Source organism: Ammospiza caudacuta, chromosome 3 (genome assembly GCF_027887145.1).
Source record: "Ammospiza caudacuta isolate bAmmCau1 chromosome 3, bAmmCau1.pri, whole genome shotgun sequence".
In the NCBI taxonomy this organism is placed as follows: domain Eukaryota; kingdom Metazoa; phylum Chordata; class Aves; order Passeriformes; family Passerellidae; genus Ammospiza; species Ammospiza caudacuta.
This window is the reverse complement of record NC_080595.1, coordinates 5790277-5815142: the sequence shown is the minus strand read 5'-3', so window position 1 is coordinate 5815142 and position 24866 is coordinate 5790277. Positions and strand designations below refer to the sequence as shown.

The 24866-nt window shown below is 44.0% G+C and overlaps 1 protein-coding gene across 1 annotated transcript in view; it reads right to left on the bottom strand.

The window, feature by feature from the left end:
* Positions 1–24866, bottom strand: part of TTBK1 (tau tubulin kinase 1) — a 93972-nt gene that overhangs the window by 5225 nt on the left and 63881 nt on the right. The window contains exons 12-13 of the mRNA XM_058802758.1: positions 24162–24337; positions 22601–23159 (exon numbers count right to left, since the gene is read on the bottom strand). Of these exons, the coding sequence (XP_058658741.1) occupies positions 22601–23159; positions 24162–24337 (735 nt within the window). The remainder of the gene's footprint in view (positions 1–22600; positions 23160–24161; positions 24338–24866) is intronic.

Genomic DNA, 24866 nt, shown 5'->3' with positions numbered 1-24866 from the left:
TGGAAAAAAGAGGCACCACTTGCCTTATGGCCAGTAAACAAACCAACAGTGGTATTTCATCATGGATTGTCAACAGTTTTTTGCTAACACTGCAACTTCCACTGCTGCAGTTCCAAACATTGTTGAGATGGTGACACTGCCATGGGGTCTGCTCATACCTGGCTGACTGCCCTAGATGTGAAGGACATGCTTTTCATAACTCCCCTCCTTGACCATGTTTTCTTTTCATTAGTGCTTGATCTCTTTATGAACTACCGAGGAAAGGAAAATCATGGGAATGATGTAAGTGCACATGAATGTATTAGAATTGTTAGGAAGTGAACTGAGATTGTTCCAACACCTCCATACACCCAACTGACCTTATTCACATGGAATGGGGACTCAGTGGGCACGGGCCTCATTGTAATCTATGGCAAAAGGGGCCAGGAGGGTTGGAGACACCACTGGAGTTGGGCTCCCATTCTTTCAGTGCCACCAAAATGAGGCGCTCTGATCTTGAAAAGGGCTGGTCTCCCCGTGAAACAGGCAGAACAGGTAAAGAGAGGACAGAATGTGATCATGAGGGGACCTTCCCACCTCCCAGATGTAGTTCATGAGGGCACAGTGTCACCTGCAGGCACTGCTCAGGAACCTATAGTGGTCTGTCCATCTGGGAGGTATCAGTGGAATTATGAAAGAATGGTTCAGCACATTCCCCTTCCCATTGGAAACTGAGAGTGGCAATGGCTCATGTTTCACAGCCATGATGGTTCAAGACTGGTCCAAAGAGGAAGAAATCGGATGGATATTTCACATTCCATAATATCCCCAAGCTAATGGTCCTGTCAATTGCTTCAAGAGGTTGAGTTACTAGATGGAAGTTCAGGTCTCACTTCAAATCTTACACTGCAGTTAATCCAAGCTTTTGGATGGACACACAATATTCCTCAAAGCCCTGTGTGTTCATCTCCCTCAGTCTCCCAGCTCACCAGTTCTAGGGAAATATTAACTATGGATTTGACCAAAACTTGGGAGATCATGTGAAAAAACCACACAAATTTGACTAAGGAAAATGTGGTTTGAAGTGGCACAAGAACAATACAACCACATGGAACTGCAACATCCCTGAGCCACTGTTAATATTTGTGACTAATAGGGAAATGATTTCTATGATTTATCATCATCCACAGGACATGTGTACCAATATACCACGAGGAATGCATATTCCAAGGGTGTGGGGAGTGTCACAATGCAGTCTTGCATTGTCTTTTTTGACTAACAGTGACACCAGGCCTGACATTATTTGTTCAGAGCTCGCACACACTTCTGGGGCACACCAAGTGGCTCAGCAGTGATGGAATATGGTCTGCAGAGGGATGGTGATGCCAACACACACTGGGATTATTGACACTTTGTCACCTTTGGAGGAAGCAGCCTCTTACAACAGCTGTGTGTGTGTATGAATCAAAAGGGAGTCAAAAGACCAATGGCAATATGTGTGTCCTGGGTAATCAAAAAAAAAGTGCTTTGCACTCTGTATCTTTCCTATGCCAACCTTCCCAAGATTATCACTGTCCCTTTCTCTCTGGGCTTTAGAGAATTTCCCGACACCATTCTGGCTGCTCTTGCTGGAAGCAATCCCTATTTCTGGAGCTGGGGAGGACGTTTTCCTTGGATCTTTTCACTGCTGCTGCCCAGAAATTCAGAGCCCCTTCTCTCTCCACAAGCTCCAGCCACTGCCCCAGTTCCAGCCACCACTGCTGATGGAGAGCCTCTGTTGGGTGGTGTAGAGCAGACAACCCAGCAGCATTGACTTTTGGTTTTGGACAATCAGAAATGGTACTTTCCTGTTTTCTGGTTTTGTCCCTGTTCCCCACTGGTTGCTTTTTAGGGGGAGAGGGAGGTCTGTAATCATGAAGGCTCAGTTGTTGTGTTGTGTTTTTGCTTTTCTTTGTCCTCTCTCTTGGCCATGTGAGCAGCACAAGGGGGCTTCTCCACCAGCTTGTCTTTACCAACAAGACATTTGTGACAAGTGGACTTGTGGTGGGGTGGGCTCTGGAAGCTATTTTCACACCCCAGCTGATGGCATTCCAGATCAAATGATCTTATATAACCTTGCTGAACAAATCAAAGCATTGACTAATGCAGCTCACGTGGCACTGGAGGAAGGAAAGGTACAATTGCAGGCAACATCAAAAATGGCTTTGCAGAACAGACTAAAATTAGACTTTTATTGTGGCCTGAAAATGCAGTGTGTGGATGTGTGAGCCTGTCCGATGATACCTGCTCCATTCACATATCAAATGTAACTAAGGATCTTTATGAACAACTGGATCATATGAAGTATATAGCAAGAGCAAATAGAGATCTTGGATATAGTATGGAAAATGGACATTAAACAAGCTCCTGTATAGGTTAGGTTTTTCACTTGCTGGTTATCACAATCTTAGGTATTAGTTTTTATTGTAATTATCAGATTTTGTGGATTATTACGAATGATAAGCCAGGTAATGATCTGTCAAATATGCATAAGATCTGTATGGATGGAAATGAAAGAGGTGGAAGAGGAGGAAAAGGAGTCACCCTAGAGAGTTGTGACCGTGTTCACAGGGGTCTTAGGATGAGGGAAGAGACGAGGATTTGACTCCATGTTTCAGAAGGCTTGATTTATTATTTTATGATATATATTATATTAAAACTATACTAAAGGAATAGAAGAAAGGATTTCATCAGAAGGCCAGCTAAGAATAGAAAAAGAAGGAATGATAACAAAGGCTTGTGGCTCAGATTCTCTGTCCGAACCAGCTGACTGTGATTGGCCATTAATTAGAAACAACCACAGGAGACCAATCACAGATGCACCTGTTGCATTCCACAGCAGCAGATAATCAATGTTTACATTTTGTTCTTGAGGCCTCTCAGATTCTCAGGAGAAAAACTCCTAAAGGAAAGGATTTTTCATAAAACATGTCTGTGACAAGAACAAGTGGGTTTATTTTCTGTCAGAATTTCTACACCCTTAATGCAGCACATGGTACAGAGTGGGTTCAGTGTCCTCCAGAAAAGCCTGCTCTCCCAAGCAGCTCTGCACTGATGTGGGCAAAGGGAACAGTTTCCCATATAAGCCTAATAAATGTGCCCTTTTACTTTAAAATTTGGGATTTTTTTCTCTCCCATCTCTTGTAAGCAAAAATCAACCAGGAACAGGAAAAAAACCCAAAACCCCTCACAATGTTTATCTCACATAAATTCAGGAAATGATGCACTTCTTCTACCCACTGTTCTATTTCAGACCATGCTATAAACCATGGCACCACTGGATCCTTCTGCAGAGCCTGACAGACACACACATCTGCCACACACCAGCAGCCTCTCAGGGGCAAACTGAAACACACTGTGAAGCATGGAGAAGATAAGCTTTGGACCTTGCCAAAGGCAGACTAATTTCTGAATCCTGCCTGACCCTCCACAGAATTCCCAGGAGGAAAGGGGACTCACACACTGTACAAACCTCTGAGACCACAGCCTTACCCAGGCTCTTTCTTCCAGACCATCACCTGCCTGCACAAACTGCTCTCTGCCTTTGAGCAGCTGGAGTCTTGGGATTCTTCTGCATGAGGGAAATTTCCACCACACTTTCCACAGGTACCTGAGCCTTCACGTGCCTTGAACTGAAACCACATTGTGGCCTTCCCCAAGCACATAAACCACATCTCTAACAGTCACATAACTTTGTTTCTGTTCCCAGATGTGTCTTAACTGCAAGTTTTTAGTGATCACACATGTAAGCAATAATGGAACTCTCACTGTTCTACCAGATCTCCTTCAACTCCCTGTGCAGGGCTCCCACCTACCCAAGGATGAGCAGGAGACACCTTCCCAGAGCAAATGAAGTAGAAAAACGAAGAAAGAAAGGAAATAAAAAACCCAGCCATCAACAAGATGCTGCCTTTGATTCTTTAATAAGGTTTTGGTAGTATACAAGCTTTTTTTTTGTTTGTTAATTTTTTCTTTTTTTTTTCTGTTTTTTTCCCGATTGTCTGGATTAACATACATGGATTTAAAAAAGGCACAAAATCCATTGCACAGCTTCTGTTTCATTTGTTTTTGATGACATTGCCTGTTCATTGTGGTTTCAAGTGTAGGATTTTACAGTACTCTGCAGCATTTACAGCATGATCTACATACAGGTAATCAATGCATGCTTTTATACAGGAGACAGAATTCAAATTCTCTCTCAGTATTTCTATATACACAATAATACAGTCTTTTTCTTCTGAAAAAAAAGCTTTAAATTGGTCTTGCATGCTTGGTATACCAGAAGAATTAGTGCAAGCATATATTACAGTGTTATTGCAGTACAAAAAGGGGTTGACCTTAGGCTCTAAAGGGATTAGATAAGGAAGAATAAAAAGACTCGAGGAAAACAAGCTTTGGATCCCTTTAGTCAACTACGTCCTTCCAAATGGATCCCTACACAGTACTGCCTTTAAAGCTACAGCAGGCTGCGTCCCCTCCCTCTCCCTGCTGCCTTCCCCCTGAGACAAACTTCCACAGCTTCTGCAAACCTTCTGTCCCCAGCAGTCCATGAGGACCCCTGGCAGCCTGAGGAATCCCTTCTGCAGGACCTCTCAGTCCTGGAGACCTGCCTGAAGGGGACTGCACCGAGATCCACTGCTTCAAGCAAACTCAAGTCCCAGCAGATGGAGCTTCTCAAGCAAGCCAGGAAGCACAACAGGTTCCCTCTACAGCTTTTGTCTCCTCTCAGTAGCAACGACCACAGAAACCCACATTCACCTCCTACTCAAGTAGCAGTTGGTTAAATATGGTTTATTTAACCATAAATAAACTCTCCTGCTTAGCAGCAACAGAAGTCTAACAGGTGACACAAGGTAATGCAAAGGAAGGATATGCTGGTCCCTGAGATTCTTTATGGGAGCTGAAAGGTCTGAGAAGCAGAAATCAAGTTCTCAATACGACGTTAATTGTTCCACTCGGAATGGGAAGAGGCCTTAGTCCTGAGAGATGCAGATGGCACACAGACAGCAAGAGCTGTAGTTCAGTCTTCCCTGTAACAGCTTTTATTTGGATACTATCAGGACCCTAGCATATCCTGGAAGTGACATTATCCTCTGCCAACATAGACTAAGCTTGATCGGGACTGGGAGATCTGGCAGGATTGACAACAGTGTGTGGAAAAAACCTAGAATCTGAGTTTCTGAAGCAGCAGCTCTTTCTTCAAACCAGCATCAGATGAGGTAAAAGTAGCAGGGGTCTTAGAGCTGCCATGCTTACTTGCAGGATCTCCACGTTCCAAGAATCAGCACCATAAATGTTAGAGATGTTCTTCTATCCAGCACCTTACCATAAACGCTCCACAGCCTTTTTCTTCATTCTTTTTACCAAGGTGAATAGGACAATCCAGTCCTGTGCTGGATAAGTGCTCTGCTCCTCCCTGTTTGTGCTTTCACGGGTTGGGTTTGTGCCAGTTTTCCTAGCGTCTTGGATGGAAGCAAAAGCTCTGTAAGGGTGGGATGCCTGCCACTCAGCTTCCCAACTCTGTACCCACCAGTGTCTCCAGGGAGAGCCAAAGCAGAGCTCCCTGTCTGAGCAGACACGGGGAACACTTCGTTTGTATCACTCACTGGAGACTCGGGAAATAGTGAGCAAAGTGGAAGGAAATGATAACCCAAAAATTCCTCTAGTCCCTAACTGTAAAGGCAACTTAATAGCAGCAAGAAAGAAGAAGAAGAATATTCTGAAAGCTAAACATCTTCCTACGTCATAAAAATAACCAGAAGTCAGCAGTGCTGAGTAAGAACCTGATCTGGTAGGGGTTTTCTAGGAAGGACCAAGCTGAAGGGGCAAGAGTCCCACGGAAATCCTCCTTATCTGAATTGTTCAGAGGAAATTTGCCATTACTGTGTTTCATGTTGCCAGATAATTAATTGCACTCATAATTAAACTGAGAAACTTGTTGGAGTTGTTGGAGGACACCCTGGGGATTTTTACGAGGCAAGTGCACTAGATGAGGTAACTCATTGAACCACTTTGCATATGAAAAATAAAACCTCCAAACATAAAGCAATTTTCTTTTTGAACCCTAGAAGACATGCAAGTGAATGTAAAATGGGGATTGCTTCCAACCCCCAGGTTACATGGTTAGCAGCTTGTTCAAAATGTACATTCATCGTAACATCATTTTTTTTCAATGGCAGGTGTGATATAAAGAAGTTGCAATACAGCAAATAACATTTAGAAACATTTCCCAGAAATTAATCTTTGCGCTGTCCCCTGGAACTGCCAATGCAGGTTTGTGTTATAGTGACCCAAACACAAAACACGTGGCATAAAAACGCAACAAAAAGCAAGGTAGTGCCACAATGATCAGCCTTTGTGTGTTTTATTTCATCTTTTAACATTACCCAAAGTAGGTGTTTGCATACTATAAATTATGTCCCAAGTGCCAGCACTGTTCCCATCACCAGAACACTCTGCCACTGGCCGACAGCAAAAGGAGAGATTTTTGTGTTGTGTATTTATGCACAACACACTGAATGAAGAGACCTGGGCTGGGCCAGGTTGCTGAAATCAGACCTGCAGCACGCAGAGGAGGCCGGGTGTACCTCCTGAGCCAGATGCCATAAAGGTACTTTCTGTAAGTGGCTGAGATTTGTTCTTTGCAACATCCTTTTCAGCATTTGGGGGTGTGCAAAGTGGCCCACTGCTGGCACAGAAACTCTTCTGTAAGGCAGGAGCACGTGTGACAGTTTGCACGCCACGCGTGGGTCACGCACACACACACAAACACACAGACAAGCAGAAATGGAAGCTCCAGCACAAAGCATCCCAACACCATCCTGGGGACAACACTGACATCAGGAAGCACATCTGGCTTGCTTTGGTCAGCCTCTCCAGAAATTAGTTGTTCTCTTCCAGTCACTCTGGGGAGTGCTGACAAGTCTCAACAGGGAAGCAGGTCAAGAAAAAGGTACTCCATGTTCTCCAGCTGAGAAATAGCTGAGGCGATTTTTTCACAATAAACAATAACAGGATTTTAGGGGTTTGCAAATTATCCATGATTTTAAAGGCTTCAGACCTTGTGTGCTAGGAAATGCAATTTTGTTTTTTTTCAGCTAGCCTCTTGCAGCCCATCTGTTACTGCCAAGCAGAGCTAGACAAATATACGAGAGCTATCTTTGAATTGTTCTTTCCCATTTTTACCAAAGGGAAACAAGAAAAGCAAAAATAAAAATAAAAGCTTCTCTTTTGAATAGATTGGGATAAAAGAGCCCTTTCTTATGCAGTGTGAAAGTAGCAAAATGGTCTCAGCTTCAGGTAAAGTTCTGAAAGTGTCAAGAATAAATCTTTAATGACAACCATTAATAAAATGTGTCATTCATACAACCCAGCAGTTGACAATAGAAATAAATTCAGCTATTGACGCAGAACTGCGTCAGTTACTGCGTGGCTGTAATACAAATGTAACTGGATACCACAGAGACTCCATGAAGCCTAAGGAAGAGATGCCAGACCCACTGGACAAACATGGTTGGTATCTGCCACCAATCCCCCCAGATAAGCAGTAGAAAATCTTCTCTTTTCAAGAATAATCTTGTGCTGCTGTCAAGCTCTTAAAAGCTCCACATATACATATCATGAAAGATTGATGGTGGTGTGAGAGGGAAGGATGCTAGAAAACAGGAAAAGGACTGAACACATCTTTCCATGCTTTCTGACCTTCAGTCTCACAGTGCATCCTATTGTTGAGCTATTTTACAAGAGAGGAGTGAACTAGCAATGGTTGTATTTTCTTGCCTTGATTTATTTACAAAGGATCACAGCACCAGATTCAAATAGTGCATTTTTTTTCCACAAGAGAGCAAGGGAAGTTCCTGGTGATTTGCAGTCAAAGAAATGCCTCAGTGATATTTATTGTATTTGGTATATAGGTCCGTCCCACCCACTGTGCTGACAATTTGCAGATTATGAAAAAATATTCAGCCTCCTGAAATTCCCTTTGTGCAACCAAACATCTGGCTTTATGTTCTGAAAAGGCTTTTTTTGTTGCTGACTCTGCCATGTAAAACAGCAGGGAAGTGACTCATGGGAAAAATAAAGCACTTGGAGATCTTTAGAGTTTAAGAGCCCATAGGAAGGTAGGAATACCACAAGCGTTGTTTCGGAATAAACTCGGGAAAGGCTAAACTGAGGTGTTTGCTCTGGTTTCCCAGACTGCAGAAGGGTCTTTCTGACTGCAGAAGGCTTCTACTACCAATCAAATCACCAAGACTCTCAAAAGAGGCTGCACACATTGGGACAAAGTGGTCAGAGGCAAAGATGGTATCAAAGCCTGGCAATGCTACTGAAATAAAAGACAAATGAGGTAGATAACCACTCCAAAGTGAAATCTTTGGAAGAAATGTTTGAAGCACAGAGCAGAGAAGTGCCCCAAATGACACTTGTTTTGTTTCCAGTCTCGAGTGCTCACAGCCTAGGCGAGTTAGAAGAACAGTGTGTGTGTTCACTGGCTTTAGAGCCACTTTTGGAAAAGAAACAGCCCAGCTCCCGAAGAGCCACTCAACCTCTGTGCCTGGGGAAGGTGCTGAAAACACATTTGCTTATTATGGCTGATCACTTCAAGCAACAGGCCCCTTTGCAGGGGTTCTGTATCTAAAAAATATAGCAAAAAGGAAAAAAAGATTGTTGACTGGTTCTCAAAGGCATGCTGCCTTCTTGTGTAACACCTGGATCTGGTGTTACACATCTGGGGAGAGCTGGGCATCAAATAGAATGGCAGAAGAAACAAAGAGCTTGTTTCAATCAACAAGATACTTTGGTGGCCTAATGGCAGTGGCACAGGCTCCCTAAGGGAAGAACAGTCATTATATGTGGCAAAGTAAAGAACACCAATCCCCAAGAAAGAATCCACCAGTCTGTGATATCTCCAGTTTAAGATAGGAGCAGGAGGAAACACTGGTGTGTTAAAGTTTACATTTAATGAAGAGTGTCAGCTCTGTTGTACTTATAATTGCCCTCTCCTGGCTGCTTGAAACACCCAATTTGATTTAAAACCTCCTGACACTCCCAGCTCCTAGGTTGGAGAATGGGGACAGTCAATTTGCCAGCCCAGAAAAGTGTCCATTTGGAAGAACTTGAAGAGTTTGCAACTGGAGCTGCGACATTTTTTCACTCACAGACACCAGGCACTGATTTAAGTGGAACTTGGAGACATGCTCACAACACCAGAAGGGGTGTTCAGCCAGCTATTTACATGGTTTGAAAATGCAGATGGTACCCATGTCTTAAGGGAAAGACCATTGCCAGCTGTCTAAATTTAGCTGCTGAGGCAGACAGTAACTGGGGGGAGCCTGCTAAGTCCTAAGGATTCCAGGGCTTGAAACTCATGCAACTGCCCTGAAAATGGAAGGTGTCCTCTATCCTCCATACTCATTTTTGAAATCAAGCTGCCTTTAAACAGTTTGATCTTCACATAGATTCCATGTAGAGCTGAGACTGCTCCAGTTGCCAAAATGTGCCATTTTTTGCAGTTTCCTCCAAGGAAGTCAGAGGGAGGGAAGGTCTCTTGGCTGCTCAAAGTGCTACAGGGATTGTGTGGGGCACCATGAGCTATGCAATGCATAAGAAATGGGTGCAGGCGACATGCTCTGCGGATTCTTGGGAATGGCAAAGGCAGAAGGGAGTGCAGGTATCCAGGGATGCAATAAGGATGAGGTTCCATGAATGGAATGGAGGTAAACCAGGGGTTTACCAATGCATGGAGTGGGACACGCAGGAAACCAAGGCAGAGCAAAAAGACTTTGTCATATGGGGAAGAGATGGGAGAGGCAAACTGGAACAAAGAGGCAAGCACATCTCAGAGAACTTCTCAGTGAGGTGGTTCGGCATGTGAAGCCTACCAGCAGCTTGGGGCTATAGCCAACTGCTGCTGTCCTTGCATCCAGATTCAGATTGAGCAGAAGTTGGGTGGCAGCTGCTGAGCAATGTCTCTGCTTACAGAGCAAGGAGAAGATCCCAGAGGAGAACATCAGCTGCCTTATCCCAATCCAGCCTGGAGGCCACTGTCCAAGGACAGCTTCTCCGTCCTGGGTAGAGGGGGTGTCAGCTGCCATTCAGCCCAACAAACACAACTTCTGAACAAGCTTGTCCTTTCAAGAACAACAGTCCTGCAGCAGCCTTGACCACCACAATGCCCAGGTTCAGACACACTACAAAGAGAAGGAGTGGTAGGACAGGAGTGACCACATCATGAAGAGGTAGTGTAAGGATGGGGTTATACCACCCATATGGCTGTTTTACAGGGCATTTCTATCTTACTTTCTGTCATTACTACAACAAAAGACTTTAAACAGTGAGAGAGGTGATGCACTGTAACTCTTTCACATGCCTGCCCCCTAACAGTAGTAAAAAATAATGGGAATGGTAGCCAAGGTCAGGCTCACACCAGGGACTTCATCATCAGGGGGGTATCAAGAGGATACTCCTAATGAAAACTGGCACCTGCAGAACTGCACCTGTGCCAGTGCAATTTATTTTCAGCCAACCCCCTCCCACCAGAACTGCCTCCCCTGAAAGTGAATGTGTGCTGGCATAACCACATTTACCCAGTGCTAGCTTCACCCAAGCTTTTACAGTAACATTTTCACAGAAATCATATCTCATTAGCTCCTTCCTGAGGGAAGGAGGCTGAGGAGAGAGCGATAAATTGGAAACATCTCCCGTTCTGCATAGAAAGAAAGTGAAAGGAGCCAAGAGGCCAAGATATAAAAAGATGGCTTTTATATGTATATACAAGTGATGAACATTTGCTCACTTGAAGTAGATCATGAGATCCCAGCGACAGCTTCCTGTCCTGATGCCAATGATCTCTGTGAGGGAGTGGCAAATGCTCATTTCCAATTTGGATTCTGAGCAGAACAAGTGCTATGTACAACGGGAAGGAAAAGAAGAGTATCTCCCTCAGGATGCAAACCCCATTCTTGGACCCTTCTGATGAACCCAATTTGCCTAAGAGTCTGATGCTGAAAGGGAATTTTATTTCACTAGTGTTGATTCCCACTGGCTTTTTCCATCTGAAGAACTAAAAAAACCCTACCAAACATAAAAGGACAAATAAGTAGGGCAACTAACTTTTCAGCCCACAGCCCCATGATCAATTTTCATGTCAAAAGCCTTCCATCAGCTGGGTTTTTTGCCAACTGATTTTGGATATATTTACATTTATAATTGCAGTCATTATAAATTAAACACAATAAATAAATGCAATATAAATGTAATCTACATAAGATTTTTTTTTTAGAATTGCACTGCAACTAGTTTCAATATTAATTTATTACATTTCATATATATAAAAAAGACCTCTTTTCACATTTCTTTAATTTGCCAACTGTTCCTCAACAATATGTAGATTCCATAGTAATTAATACAGCATTAGATGAAGATGTTAAAAAACCCCTTTAAATTGACTATTTTTAATACTTTTTGCATAATACTTTAACATCAGGATTCCAGCCATTAGCACCAATTAATTTGTTCAGAATTAAATTGTAAAAGACATATTGATCATGAAAGAAGACTTCCCATAAAGCCCAGGTGACAGCAACATGCCCAATTATTCTGGTATAGAGCCCAAATTTGATGGTTTAACAGGACTGGTTTGGAAACCAATATTTAGAAACCAATTACAGAGACTGAACAGCAAAGAATTCAGTGTCTTTAAATAATGTATTTCAGTGGTTTACTAAATACCTATGTCTTTAAAATGAGCATCTTGCTTCTAGGTTTACCTTTGCTATTTTATCTTCCAGCACTTAGACTCATATCTTTGCCTGGCAGGTCAAAACCCCTCTTGCTCTGTTCAGGCAGAGACACCTAACAGCAATCATGTCACTTTTTAGTTTTGTATTTAATGACAGACTGCATTTCTTCCAGCTTATTCTACAAGGCAGCTTTTACAGAAGCATTCTTGTATGACTTCTTCTCTTTTAGCTTTTGAAAATCTTTTACAGAAATTTCCATACAAGACTTGGATATGTCTGGTAGTGATCTCACCACCACAAAAGATCTCCCTCTGTTCTTCTATTTTTTTTCTATTTTCCTGCTGATACACCAAAGAAAAATTTATTTATTCTTTTTGGTTTTTTTTTTTGTTTTTTTTTTTTTTTTTTTTTTTTTTTTTTTTTTGCTGCAGCAGCATAGTGAGAACTTAGATGCAGCTAATTACTTCACCTAACTGCCACCTCATTTTGGGAGACAGCACCTCCCAGGGCACAGTTTCTCTCATTCTGTACATGTGACTTACATCTTACATCTTTCATACTCCAAACATGACCTTGTCCCTGTGTGGATGCAATCATCACTTTGAACACAAGCAATTTATCAGGCAATTCAGATCTTTCTGCAGAGCTGATCTGTCAGTAGTGTTTTATCAAACCACCCACCTTCTGTCACTGCAAACCTTCTCCTCAGTGATTTCTTTGTTCTTCTTGACAGCCACTAAAGGCATGGAATAGTGCTGAGTTAAGGGTAGGAGGTCAGGAGTCCTAATGAGAAACAGCCCCTCTTGTAAGAGATAGCAACATATAAACATATTTTGTTTGTCTAGTTGGCTTTCAATTTATTAATAATTTTAACTGGAAGAAAGTCTTACTGAAGTCTGTATAAATCAACCACTTTATAAATCAGATTTTTGAACTTAGAAAAGCAGCATCAAGTTTATGTGAGTATCATTATGATAAGCAGCATTAGACAGATTACTGATCTTTGAAATTTATGCATGGAGCCACTTATTGGCTTGTCATTGTTTTTGTCTGAACAAAAGGCTTAGAGTTTATAAATACCCAGTTATCCAGTTTGTTCCCTTTCCTGACTGGCAAAACTAAAAACTGTTTGATTTTTCTTCAAAAATAGAACAAGAGTAACTTCAATTCCTAAAATTGACCTTGAAAAGCGAACATCAGTGTTTTGGACGCTATGAACAAAAATTATTAAGAGTTACTGATTTAAGTCTAGTGCTTTCACAAATTCTATTTTTTCTGGAATCTGTTCTTCAAAGTCTCTAGTGAAGATGGAAAAAAATAACATCAGAGCAGAGTCTACTTAAGGAAATCATCCCTTCTCATGTCACTTTGAGAAGAGCAAATCCTTGCTCTTTCTGGTATCTGTCCTTGACAAAGGAACTGCCAAATAGGATTAGGCTAGTGGTTAATTCAACCCAAGTATTTTTGGCAATGCCAGTACCTTTTAAAAAAATAAAGCTCATGAAAAAATTGCAGGTAAAAATTTTTTCTGATCAGTAAACTGTCCTGTTCACACATGTTCTTGGGGTTAATAAAAAGAAACTGATGCCACTGATTCAAGAATGACTGTGGGAAGAGGCTGCTCATACCTGTGCTGAATCTTCTCAAGGAGGGTGTGTTGCCCCCCCATCTCCATCCCTGCACCCCCAGGATGCTCTGTCAGCATGTCAGCCTGTCAGACCATGTCCTGCAGCACGCAGACACACTGGGCCAGGTGCTAGGAACTTCAGAAAGCATCACCCACCCTGTCTGGGGCTGCACTGTCTGCTCCTGCTTATGGGAGGGTGAATCTAATATTAAGGGAGCTTCAGGTAGGGCAGATATACCTACAGAAAGCACTGCCTGGTAGGAATTGTTCCTTGAAAGCCCACTGGAAACACCCTACCCATGCAGTGATACCTCCATGCCACAACCTCCTTCCAACACCCACACTTGCTCCAACCCATCTTCACATCTGTCTGAGCTTTCTGCACGTTCTCTTGCCTGTATCCTAGGCTTGTATATTTTCTGCACAGTATTTTACTTTGGACTTGCACTTCCCTAAAGCCCTGAGCACCAGCAATGACCCCTTCTTCCTTCACCTTAACATCCACACTGCCTGTTCTCCCAGAAGATGAGACCAAAGGCTCATGGCAATAGAAGACAGTTACCACATTCACTTGACTACAGAAAGTCTTCATACAGTCTGGTGTTTTACAGTGCAACTCTGCTGAGAAGGGCAATATATTTGTGCAAACACAGGAAATAAGGATACTTATGACAATTTAAATTAACTTTGATCTCCCTTTTCTTTTGAGATTCACAGTTTTAGCAAAGGGCTTCATGGGCTCTGTATACCAGGAGCTGAGGCCACTTTATTTCTCAAATGAGATCTGTTATCACAGGCATTTCCAAGCAAGGCCAAGAAGCAGGACTGCTCTGCCATTGAAAAGCTGCAGTTGCCTAAAATTTCAGGAATTTAAAACCAGCATAATTTACAGCTGGATCAGTAAGAAAATTTTTGCTATCCAACTTGACAGTCAGTGCCTCTGGGGGCAGGTAGGAAAATTTGGAGCAGCTTAGGAGTGGAGAGCAGACAAACAGTCCCACTGTCATGTAACAGAGGCACAGCCAGAGAGACAGAAAAGTGTGGTCACCGTATGGAAACCAAACTGCAACAAAAGCGAGGGGATTTCCAAAGCCAAAGCAACAAAGAGATACATGATTGTAACTCCACAAGAGGGACAAACCTGAGGTCCTGCCTCAGGTGAGCTTTGAGTGGGAGTCTGCCTAGATCTAGATGGAGTAAAACCGCCTACAGACTGGGCCCAGTGTAAGACACCAGCAGAGATGCTCAAACCCATGTGCTGAGGAAGGCAACGCTTGCTGATACCTCCACAGTCTCTCCATCCCAGTCAGAACTTGACAACGTTTTGTCGCTCGATTGCTCCTGTTGAGTGAGGCAGCCCTGCACTTCCTACCCCGAGGCCCGAGTGGGATTTCCAGAGGAGCCCTGGCCTCTTTCACACAGCACCTCCTTCACCATCTGCGTTCTCATCTTCGGCCTCGCCGCCGCCCCTCGCTCGGGCTGCCGGCAGGTTTAGATTCCAGTCTCTGTGGGGTCTGCTCGCGGGGGGCTTTGGAAGTTACAGTACCTTAGGCCAGTGTTGTCTGGGATTCAATATTGCATTATAAGTGGTGACACATTGTGGGTGGGTGGGAATCTATTATTGCATTATGGAGGCTGCTGCTTCCCTGAACAGGCTATGTTTTGTGTGTGAAGCGGGCCCACACCTGCTGGAGCTGGGACCTGGAAATGCGGAGGACGGAAGGCATGAGTCTGTGGTTTCCTGCCGTGAGGGGCATGTGCCTGCGGTGGGGCATGCGCACGGGGCTGCTCTCCGCCGAACGGCTGCGCTGTATGAAAGTGCCACCAACGTGAGGGTAGTGTTCTGTCTCCAGGGTTGAGGAGGAGAAAACGGAGGACGCCAGTCTTCTCAGGGGGCTGTACCTCGGGAGGGAGTGCTGAGAAGGCCTGTCCTCCTCCAACTGAAAAAGACCAAGAAGAGTGGAGGAAAAGGTGTCAGGCAAAAGAGTTGACTCGCCCCTGGTTTGTGATGCGCATGCTGCGGACATCTTCGCTGGCGGATGAAAAATGCTTTTGCTCTACACAGGGCCTTACCTACTGCTCTCTATGGCTATCAGCTCCCAGGGATGCTATGGGCACCATGGAGGCCTGCCACGCTCTCCCCAGCCATAGACAGAGCAGAGTGACACCAGAGGTGCCAGGCTCTGCTGCTCTGTCCCCTCCTCTGGCTCTTCAGGACACACGCCTCACACCTCTCTGTTCACTGGCAGTGCTCATCTGGGCATGCCACTAAGCTATTCATACATCTTGCATATGGGTAAGAGTCCAACTCTGAACACATTTGGGAACCACATGGATGACAGAAGGTGAAACAGTGCTAAAATGATTATGTGTATTTGAAAGTGAGGGATTCTCAGGGGCTCTTTCAATGAATCTTATTAAAACTCACTCCAGGGATTTGAAAAAGCAAGTTTGGGGGCTGTTAGTAGACTTTTCTTTTCTCACACTTACATTGCTGGCCTCCTGATACATTTTTATATTGAGTACCTGCAGGGGGAGTGTTAATGCTTCCAGTTCTGGTAAGCAGTGGATAGACAGCAGCTGGACAGGCAGGCAGAGTATAATTCTCCCTTCAGTGAGAAATTCAAAACACAGAACCATAGGAGGACATGAGGAGAAGATGCACTCTTAGGTTCCTTTTCTGCTTCTGTGACCCTGGGATAGCCAGGAGAGGGAGGAAGTGCACCCACTGAGGACAGTTTGTGCCAGGATGAGATTGCAGTCCCTACCTTCCCTTTATGCTCTGCATGGAAGAGAGAGGCATTAAGGGGATGACTTCAGATCCTTCACCCTGGAAGTGCTATGCCCTTCCTCCCCTTTCTACCTCTTTTATGAAACTAGCGCTTTCACAAGGGTCAGCAGCCTCAATCTCCAGAACCAGACCTTTTTTCCTGGAATCACTTTTTTCCCTTCAAGGGAAGGAAGGGAAAATGGAAATGCATTCCCTTCCTTCTGCATTTCTTCTCAGGAAGTCTCTGCAGGTGAAATGCAGAAAGGCAATATTGGATTTTCTTTAAACTGCTCTCCTTACCTTACTGGAGATGTTGCCCTTGCACTAGAAAAAGAGCTCAATGTCATCCAGTGTCATCTCTTTCCTGTCACCTTCAATATCTCTGCAGTGCTTTGAGGCAGATATCTTATCTTCAGAAGAGCCTCAGAGCTACTCAGTTCGTGGTTGGCATTGAATGTGAAAAGCAATTATTCACAGTCCTAAATGTACTGCATGTCAGTGCATAGATCAGAGTCTCAGATAATAATAATGTAATGCTGTCATACAGAGTACTCAAGAGAGACAAATAAAATCTAGACAGCAGCTCTAATTTCTCAAAAAGACAACCATCTTCTCTTTGCATAGACAGGGTAGAAATTCAGCCCTGGGTGTGCTATTTGCAAGCTGCACAACTAAGCATTACTGGAATTCCTAATTTTTGTTCCATGTTTGGGTTCAGCATATTGTATGACTTCCAAGGTATATATCATCTCAATATGGTAAAGACTTCTCAGATCTCAAAGGATCACTCCAGCTACCCAGAGAGACCTCCTCTACATCAAGGAGCAAGGAACTTGCCCAGGCCATGGAGAAGCAATTACAACACCCCATCAGCAAGTGCATTTTGGTATTGCTGCCTGCAGGATGAAGCTGAGCTTACAGACATGCCACCTTTTCTCACTGAGGCTCTAATGCTTGAATTACTCAGTCAATGCTGAAGGTGCTGCCCCCCTTTATCCCTTTGCAGCAATCAGGCTGGACCACCTTCCATCAGGCCTATCCTGCTCTGTTTGGACAGGGTCAGTGGGACACTTTGTGTGTGAAGTCCCAGGAGAACGTGATGTTGATAGAACTCAATATATGTTACAGATATAAAATGTAATTAGGAATGTCTACTGAGCTTAAGGTTTTGATTGCTATTACCTGATAGATATATACATTTATATTTAAAGAACATATGTGAATATTACTTCCACTACCACCCTTTTGCTGATCCTTTATTTCTAACACATGGATGGACAGGGACCCTGAATCTAAAGAGTGTAAGAGGCCAACTCTACACTCATCCTTCTCCATCAGCTGACAAGCTTCTCTCCTCATGGGGAGGGAAGACAGAGGAGCTGAGTGCCAAAGAATCCCATCATCTACAACAGGCATCAAACACAGACCAGTGGGAACTACACTGGGGGAGGAGCAATGAGTGCTCCCCTCTGCCAACGCCCATCTCTCACCACTGAGAAATGGTCCCTCAGGTTGCCTCAGAGCAGCCCACAGAGGATGCTGTAGAAGGCAAAGGAAACCAAGAGACACAGCTCCTTTCCCCCTGCTGCCCTTGCTCGAGACACAAACAATTTTAAGCAAGTCCACTTGTGGCACTCTCCTGGCTGTGTGAGAAAAGAGGCTGAAGACAGCATCAAGATGATTTCAAAGAGTGATTTTAACTACACAGCTGAGTTGGTAAGGAAAACCACAGTAGTGCCTCTTCACACTGGGACCTTTTCTAACAGATGAACTCTAGGCCTGTAAGAATCAGCCTAAGCAAAATGCTCTCTGAACCCTGCAGAATAAATTCAAGGATAGGTAAAGCAGAGTAAGTATCATCTCCCACTTTAATTTTTCACTTCTCTTGTGGTTTTTTATATGTGACATCATTTGGACAGGCATGTTTTAGGCAGGTGAATCCCCAAACATTTTGTAAAATGCCAATTGCACTAGCAACAGGGGAGACTGAGTCAAGACATACCTATGAGCACAGACCTGAGCATAGTCAGAAATAGTTTCTAAAATTCATGCATGCATGAACGCTTGTAAGTCTTTTCACTGCAGAAGGCAGCAGTAAGTTGCCATGCCTGTCAAATACCAGTGAATTTATTCAGCATACTTAAGAGCTTGACAGATTTTTAAATTACATTGCGAGGTACGGGTTTAAATTATTTCCAGCAGTAACAGCAACCCTGTGTCACGATTAATAGGTAAACAGAAGTGCAGCTTCAATCTTTTCTTCCAGTCATTCTTTATCTATTTCTACAGCTTTATCTGCACACTAGTGCCTAAAAAAACCCCTGAGTCTTATTAGGTCATCCCTGAAATGCATACATTAAAGTAAACCCTTAGAGCTCTGTTAAACAGATGTATTGAGTGGTGCACAGAGAGAAGGGCTTGAACATGACACAGCTTCTGTTCCCCCTTTATACCAGGTCTTCCCATGAGATCTGTGCTCCACTGCAGCCATTTTCTTGTCATCTGAAACTGGGAGATTCCTAATATGTGAGAATATTTGGGTCAAAAACTCCCCCAGGCTGTTCAGAGCTTCCTCTGTACTCGACTTTGCTCACAGCAGCATCTGATCATTCTGTGCTCCCTCTCACACCCACAGAGTTTTAACGAGGACAGCACCATCATCTCTCACATTTGAGCTACAGCATCTGTCTTCCAAAAGACTGACATATTTGAAGAAACATCTGAGTTCTAAATGAGGATAACTCAGGGAATTGAAGGCTGGTCAGGCTTGAAAGGACATGGAGCAAATCCTCCTGGAAGAAGGCATTTCCAAACATAAGAAGGTGCGGTCAACATGGATATATGAAGGGGAAGTCACGTCTGATGAACCCAAGAGCTTTCTGTGCTGAGAGGGTGGGAGGTTGTTGATCTTGACTTTAGTAAGGTTTCTGACACTGTCTCCATAAAATCTTCATAGACAAAACAATTAAATACGGGCTAGATAAATAGATAGTGAATTAGACTGAAAACTGTGGGCTCCTGGTCATAAAATACCATGTTTGGAGAAAAAATGTCCAGTCATTAATGGTGCAACCAGGGGCTGATAATGCAGCCACTACTATTTAACAACTTAATCACTGACCTGGATGATGGGACAGAGTGTACCTTCTGCAGAGTCACAGATGACATAATACTGGGAGGAGCAGCTGACACACCAGAAGGTTTTGCTCACATTCAGAGATGCCTGGATAGGCTGGTGAAATGGCAAAAAGAATCTCACAAAGTTCAGCAAAGGGAAGTGTGGAGGAACAGAACGCACTGTGGGCCACCTGTTTTGGAAGCAGTTTGACACAAAAGCACCTGGAGGTCCTGGTGGACTCTAAGCTGAACACAAGCCAGTAAGGTGCCTTTGTGGCAAAAAGGGCCAAGAGCCCCTCAGGATGTGTCAGGAGTGCAGCCAGCAGGCTGAGGGAAATGCTCCTTGCCCTCTGCTCAGCACTGTGAGTCACACCTGCAGGGCTGTGCTCCAGTTCTGTGCTCCAGTACAAGAGACACGTGGACATGCTGGAGGTAGTCCAGAGAAGGGTCACAAAAATGATGAAGGGACTGGAAGACCTTTCATTTGAGGAGAGGCTGAGAGAGCTGGGACTGCTTAGACTGGAGAAGAGAAGGCTCAGAGGGATCCTTAACAACATTTATAAATACCTGATGGGAAGATGGATCCAGACTCTTCTTAGTGATGTCCAGTGAAAGTAAAAGAAGAAAGGAACAGAAACTGAAATACAGGAAATTCCATTTAAACATTTTTATAAGTTTTTTTACCATAACAGTGATTGTACACTGGAACAGGCTGCCCAAAGAGGTTGTGGAGTCTCCATCCTCAGAGCTACTTTGACTGGACACTGTCCTTAGCAACCTGCTCTAGATGATCCATCTTGGAGCAGAGGGTAGACCTAGATGATCTCTAGAGGTCCCTTCCAAGCTCAGGCATGCTGTGATTCTGTGACAATCCAGAAGTCATTGTCTTTCTGCCAGTTACAAATGATGGCTCACAGAATGGACCCAGAGAATGGAGAAACAGAAGGAAGCACTTAGAGCAGGGATTCCCCATTTGCTTTCAGTGAGCATGCTACTGACACCAAGGGATGATCACCAGCTTTTGGGACACCAGAATGAGGTCACAGATGGGTACAACAAAGCCTATGACTTCAGTCGTGGTATTTCAGCATTTAGTGACATTTTTACCTATCTTACAGGCTCAATACATATTTAAAGATAAGGAAGATTTACTCACCTACATACACACACACACACACACACACACACACACACAACCACAGTTCTAATCAAACCCAGAGAAGCAAAAGCATGAGCTACAGGAAACATCTGTCACTGCTAATGAAGCCTTCAGTATTTTCACTAGTTAAGTCCTTGGTCAACTTCTTATCAGTGTCCCAGCCATCCATCCTTTCATATTTGCTGCACCCAAGGAAAAGAGGTTTCTACTTTCCTTTAGGCACCAAGTCCCTTTGAGGGTTAATAGCTGGTTTTGTGACAGCAAGTGGGAAAATATGAGTATCACTGCACAGCTGCAGTGGTAACTGAAGGATTCAGACATCAAAGGAAGAACCACTAATTCCCAGTCAGCTAAAGAAGTTCAGTGTTAGTCTGTGTGTACAAAGCTAGGCCACAGAGTTAATAGAGGGTATTTGAGGACATAGGAACAAAAAAAATGCAGTTTGCTGGAGAACAAAGGCTGCCTGATATATTAGCAGTAATCACCCCCAATCTCATTATTTTACCTTTTTTGCCTGCTCTTTAAATATCCCTGTGCAGTGATAAGAAGTCTGTGCTGCATCATATCCAACTCCCCCAGTCATTTGACATAGGGGTGCATGTGCTGTGGCCAAGAAGGCCTCTCCAGGCTCCTTTAGCCACACTAAATATGTCAGTGAAATGTCCCTGCTGTTGTTTACAGCTGGTTCTTATCAGCTGGCTCTTACCATGTTCATTGCACCTTGCAGATCTTGCACTGACCAACCCCCGAGGTGTACAGACCACAGCAAATTCAGACACAGACCCTTCCAACTCTGCCAAGCTTGCCTTATGCAATTTCTAGATACCAGGGGCATTCCACATATTGGCTTTTTACAGCAAACACCTCCACCTAGGAGCCCTGCAACTGGAATGCAGTCTCTATGAGAAGCATGTGCTGCTTCTGTTCCACGCTCAGCAGGACAGCCCTTGTGCCTACTGTCAGCATTTCTATCCTTCCTGTACATGCTCATACACCTTAACAGGGAACACCTTGCCTGGTGATTTGCAAAGATTTGCTTTGATTCCTTTTACATAAATTCTTGTCTCGTTCACGGTTTTCTTCTTGCATCTCTTGGGGATCCAGAGAAGAGAAGATTCTGGGCAAGACCTGAATAGAAGGATGTTCTTTTAACATGCTCCAGTCCAGTGAACACTTCCTTGGAGAATAAGCTCAAGAGGGAAGCAGAAATGAAATTATCATCTTCCAGACAGGAACAGGCAGACTGCACTGTCATGGGAGGGTATCCCTGTGTACATGACTCAAAACTTGCCTGCTCTTTGCTTTGCTTATGGATCCCATGTGCATGAGAGATCTTCATCAACATATAAATACAAAAAGCAAAAAGCTCTTAGGGGAACAATTTGATTGCCTCTTGCACTGAACACTCTGGGACAGCCTTCTTCTTAAACAAGATTAGGTATGACAGGAACTCTGTGCCTAGTGTATCATATTTTTTTCAGCTAATCTAATAAATAACATCCTACTAAAAACTGAACTACTTTATAGCATCAGAAGACCACAGGAAAAAAGCAAAACTGAAAGGAAAAAAGCCCTCTACAACTATATGGAAAAAACACAATAGGTAAAGAACATTTCTGTGAGTAAATACATGGTAACAGCAATGCCCCTCACTGAAGTAAGGTTGATGAGATGTATGTGCTGGCTACTCTGAGCTTTTTGTTAAGTATTTAGAAGAAAGATTAATTTTAGGGAGTTATTTTATGATTTGCATTGTTATGGGAGTGTGCAGTGCTGATGTGTTATTAGATTAGAGGTCGTTCTCTTGCAATACACTCTGAGAAACTATGTGGAGAAGATTTGCTAGCAATACCTCCATACAGCTAAGCAGTTACTAAAAAATGTCTGTGGGAGAGCATAAAAGGAGAGAGTGGAGATATCCAAATCACAACTGTGCTCTCCTCTTGTCCCTGAACCGAAATGGCTGAAAGATCTTTATAACAGTGTGTCCTCAGAAGGACATCACTGGCTTTTGGGAGCACTTCTAAGGTGTTCACAACATTTGCCAGCACTGTCAGAAGAGTTTTACAAGAGCATCCATGCTTGGAATCAAAGACTTCTCCAGCACAGTTGAGGTTTCCTAAGATGATGCTATGATAGGCAACAAGGTACAGACCCAGGGATCTTACCTGTCTCTGAGGACCAGTAGGTTCAGATTCTCGTCTCCTTTGTCGGAGGGCTGGTGCTGAATGTAAGGGGGAGTGGGCTGGACTTCCTGTCTGCTGTTCATGTCTACTGTCAGACACTGTTTGAGAAGGTCCTTCATGTCTATGGGAACTGTCCTCCTCAGTCACAGGCAGCATACCCCGACTTCGCCCATCGTGAGTCTTCGGCCTCACCGCAGCATCTGCCCCCAGGCGCCTTCTCTCTTCCCCATCTTCAATAGGCCTCAGTTCCTCGGGCTCCTCATCCGTGGTTCCAGAGGTGCTCGGCTCAGCACCAGGGTGGAAGTCCTTCAGCTCTGTCTCCTTATCAATGATAACCCACTCCTTGCTGTCAAAGTCCTCCTCCTCCGCCAGCGGCACCGAGCGGAAGGCGTTGCTGAGGGCCTCGTGCTCCACGGAGGCCGACACGTCCATCCTGCCGCTGGCCTGCCGGTCAGCCTGGCCTGTGTCGATGGACAGCATCTGGGCCGGCTGCGAGGAGCACACGAGCCGGGACGGAGAGCCAGGGATGTCCATTCGAGACCTGGGGACACAACAAGAAGCCATTCAAAACACATCGGGGTTGTGGGCACCTGTGACGGTGTTCGCAGGGGTCCCAGCATGAGGGGAGGGATGAAAATGTTGACTCTATGTTTCAGAAGGCTTGATTTATTATTTTATGATATATATTATATTAAAACTATACTAAAAGAATAGAAGAAAGGATTTCATCAGAATGCTAGCTAAGAATAGAAAAACAATAGAATGAATAACAAAAGCTTGTGTCTGAGACAGAGAGTCCGAGCCAGCTGGGCTGTGACTGGCCATTAATTAGAAACAACCACATGAGACCAATCACAGGTGAACCTGTTGCATTCCACAGTAGCAGATAATCATTGTTTACATTTTGTTCCTGAGGCCTCCTGACTTCTCAGGAGAAAAAATCCTAAGGAAAGGATTTTTCAGAAAATATCATGGCTACAGGCAATGACAGTGACCATAAGAGAAAGCCTGTATAGGCCCTTCTCACTCAGTTCTTGGTACACTTCAGGACGACAGGCTTAAACAAAAATATTTCTTTAGAACCTACAATGGTGTGAAGAAGTGCTTCAGTATGACAGCCAATTCAGCATCTCTTTGCCCTGTAGACAGGATGATAACCATTTCCACCCAAGAACACCTTTCCCCCTTGTTAAATTCGACTGGCTTGTGAAAAAAACCTTCAAACCATGTTCTGATCAATGTTTCTCATTTGGCCTGCATCTGCTGCTTGCTTTGCACAAAGCCAGAGCATCTGCTGCCCAGATTTTAGGACAACTGCAGTGTTTTCAACAAGCATCATCCAGAAGCCTTGCAGACTCTTCTGGGGAAAGCCTTCCATGTGTGAGACATCAACATTTTTGACAAAGAAAAGGGAAGTAGAGAAGGAGGTGAACCGAAAGTCAATGTAGATAAAGTTGCAAGCATTAGCTGCTGGTCTAATGATTAGGTTGGTCTCAAGAGTGAATCCTCAGGACTTGCTGAAGGCTACAGAGGGTGAACAAACCTTCTTTCATGTGGATCTGCTTTTCCATCAGCTGTGGAGAGCCGCTCTGACTCGGGGCTGTTGACGCGGCGGTAGCGGAGGGAGCGCACTTGTGCGGTCGGCGACTCCGGAGGCACTCGGACAGGGGAACTGGGGCACACCCCGTTTCTCTGCTCCTCTTCCACCATGCACTGAGTCTGGAGAGGGGAAACACAAAGAACTTCAAGATCTGGCCAAAGACGTTGATTTCCATCCTTCACTGTTGCTCTGGACTTTCTCCCAGGATACAATCTCACAATCTACACAAGCAATGTCTGAAGAGAGGCAGGGTCCCTCTGCCCTGGCAATCAGCTGCTATTAAAATCAGGTATGGATTTAAAATCAATTCAAATATTTAAACATCTTTACAAGGTGGTCTGTGCATTTCAATTACTCTGAGTGTTGATCCAAAGGAGTTCTCATGGGTAAACCTACTGCATACACAAACCCTAACTGCTTATCCAAGATGCCTAAGAGCCTTGTTTGTCAACATTCATTTTATCAGGGGCCATGCATTACATCGCAATGTACACACTTTTACATCTGGTCTGACTAAGGCATCTCCTAATTACCAGGGTGGTTTGGGTTTTTTGTTTGTGTTTTTTTTTATTTGTTTGTTTAATCTTGGTCCTTTAAACAAAGTCTTCCATGATATCCATTCAACCACAACATCAGTAAGAGCTCTCC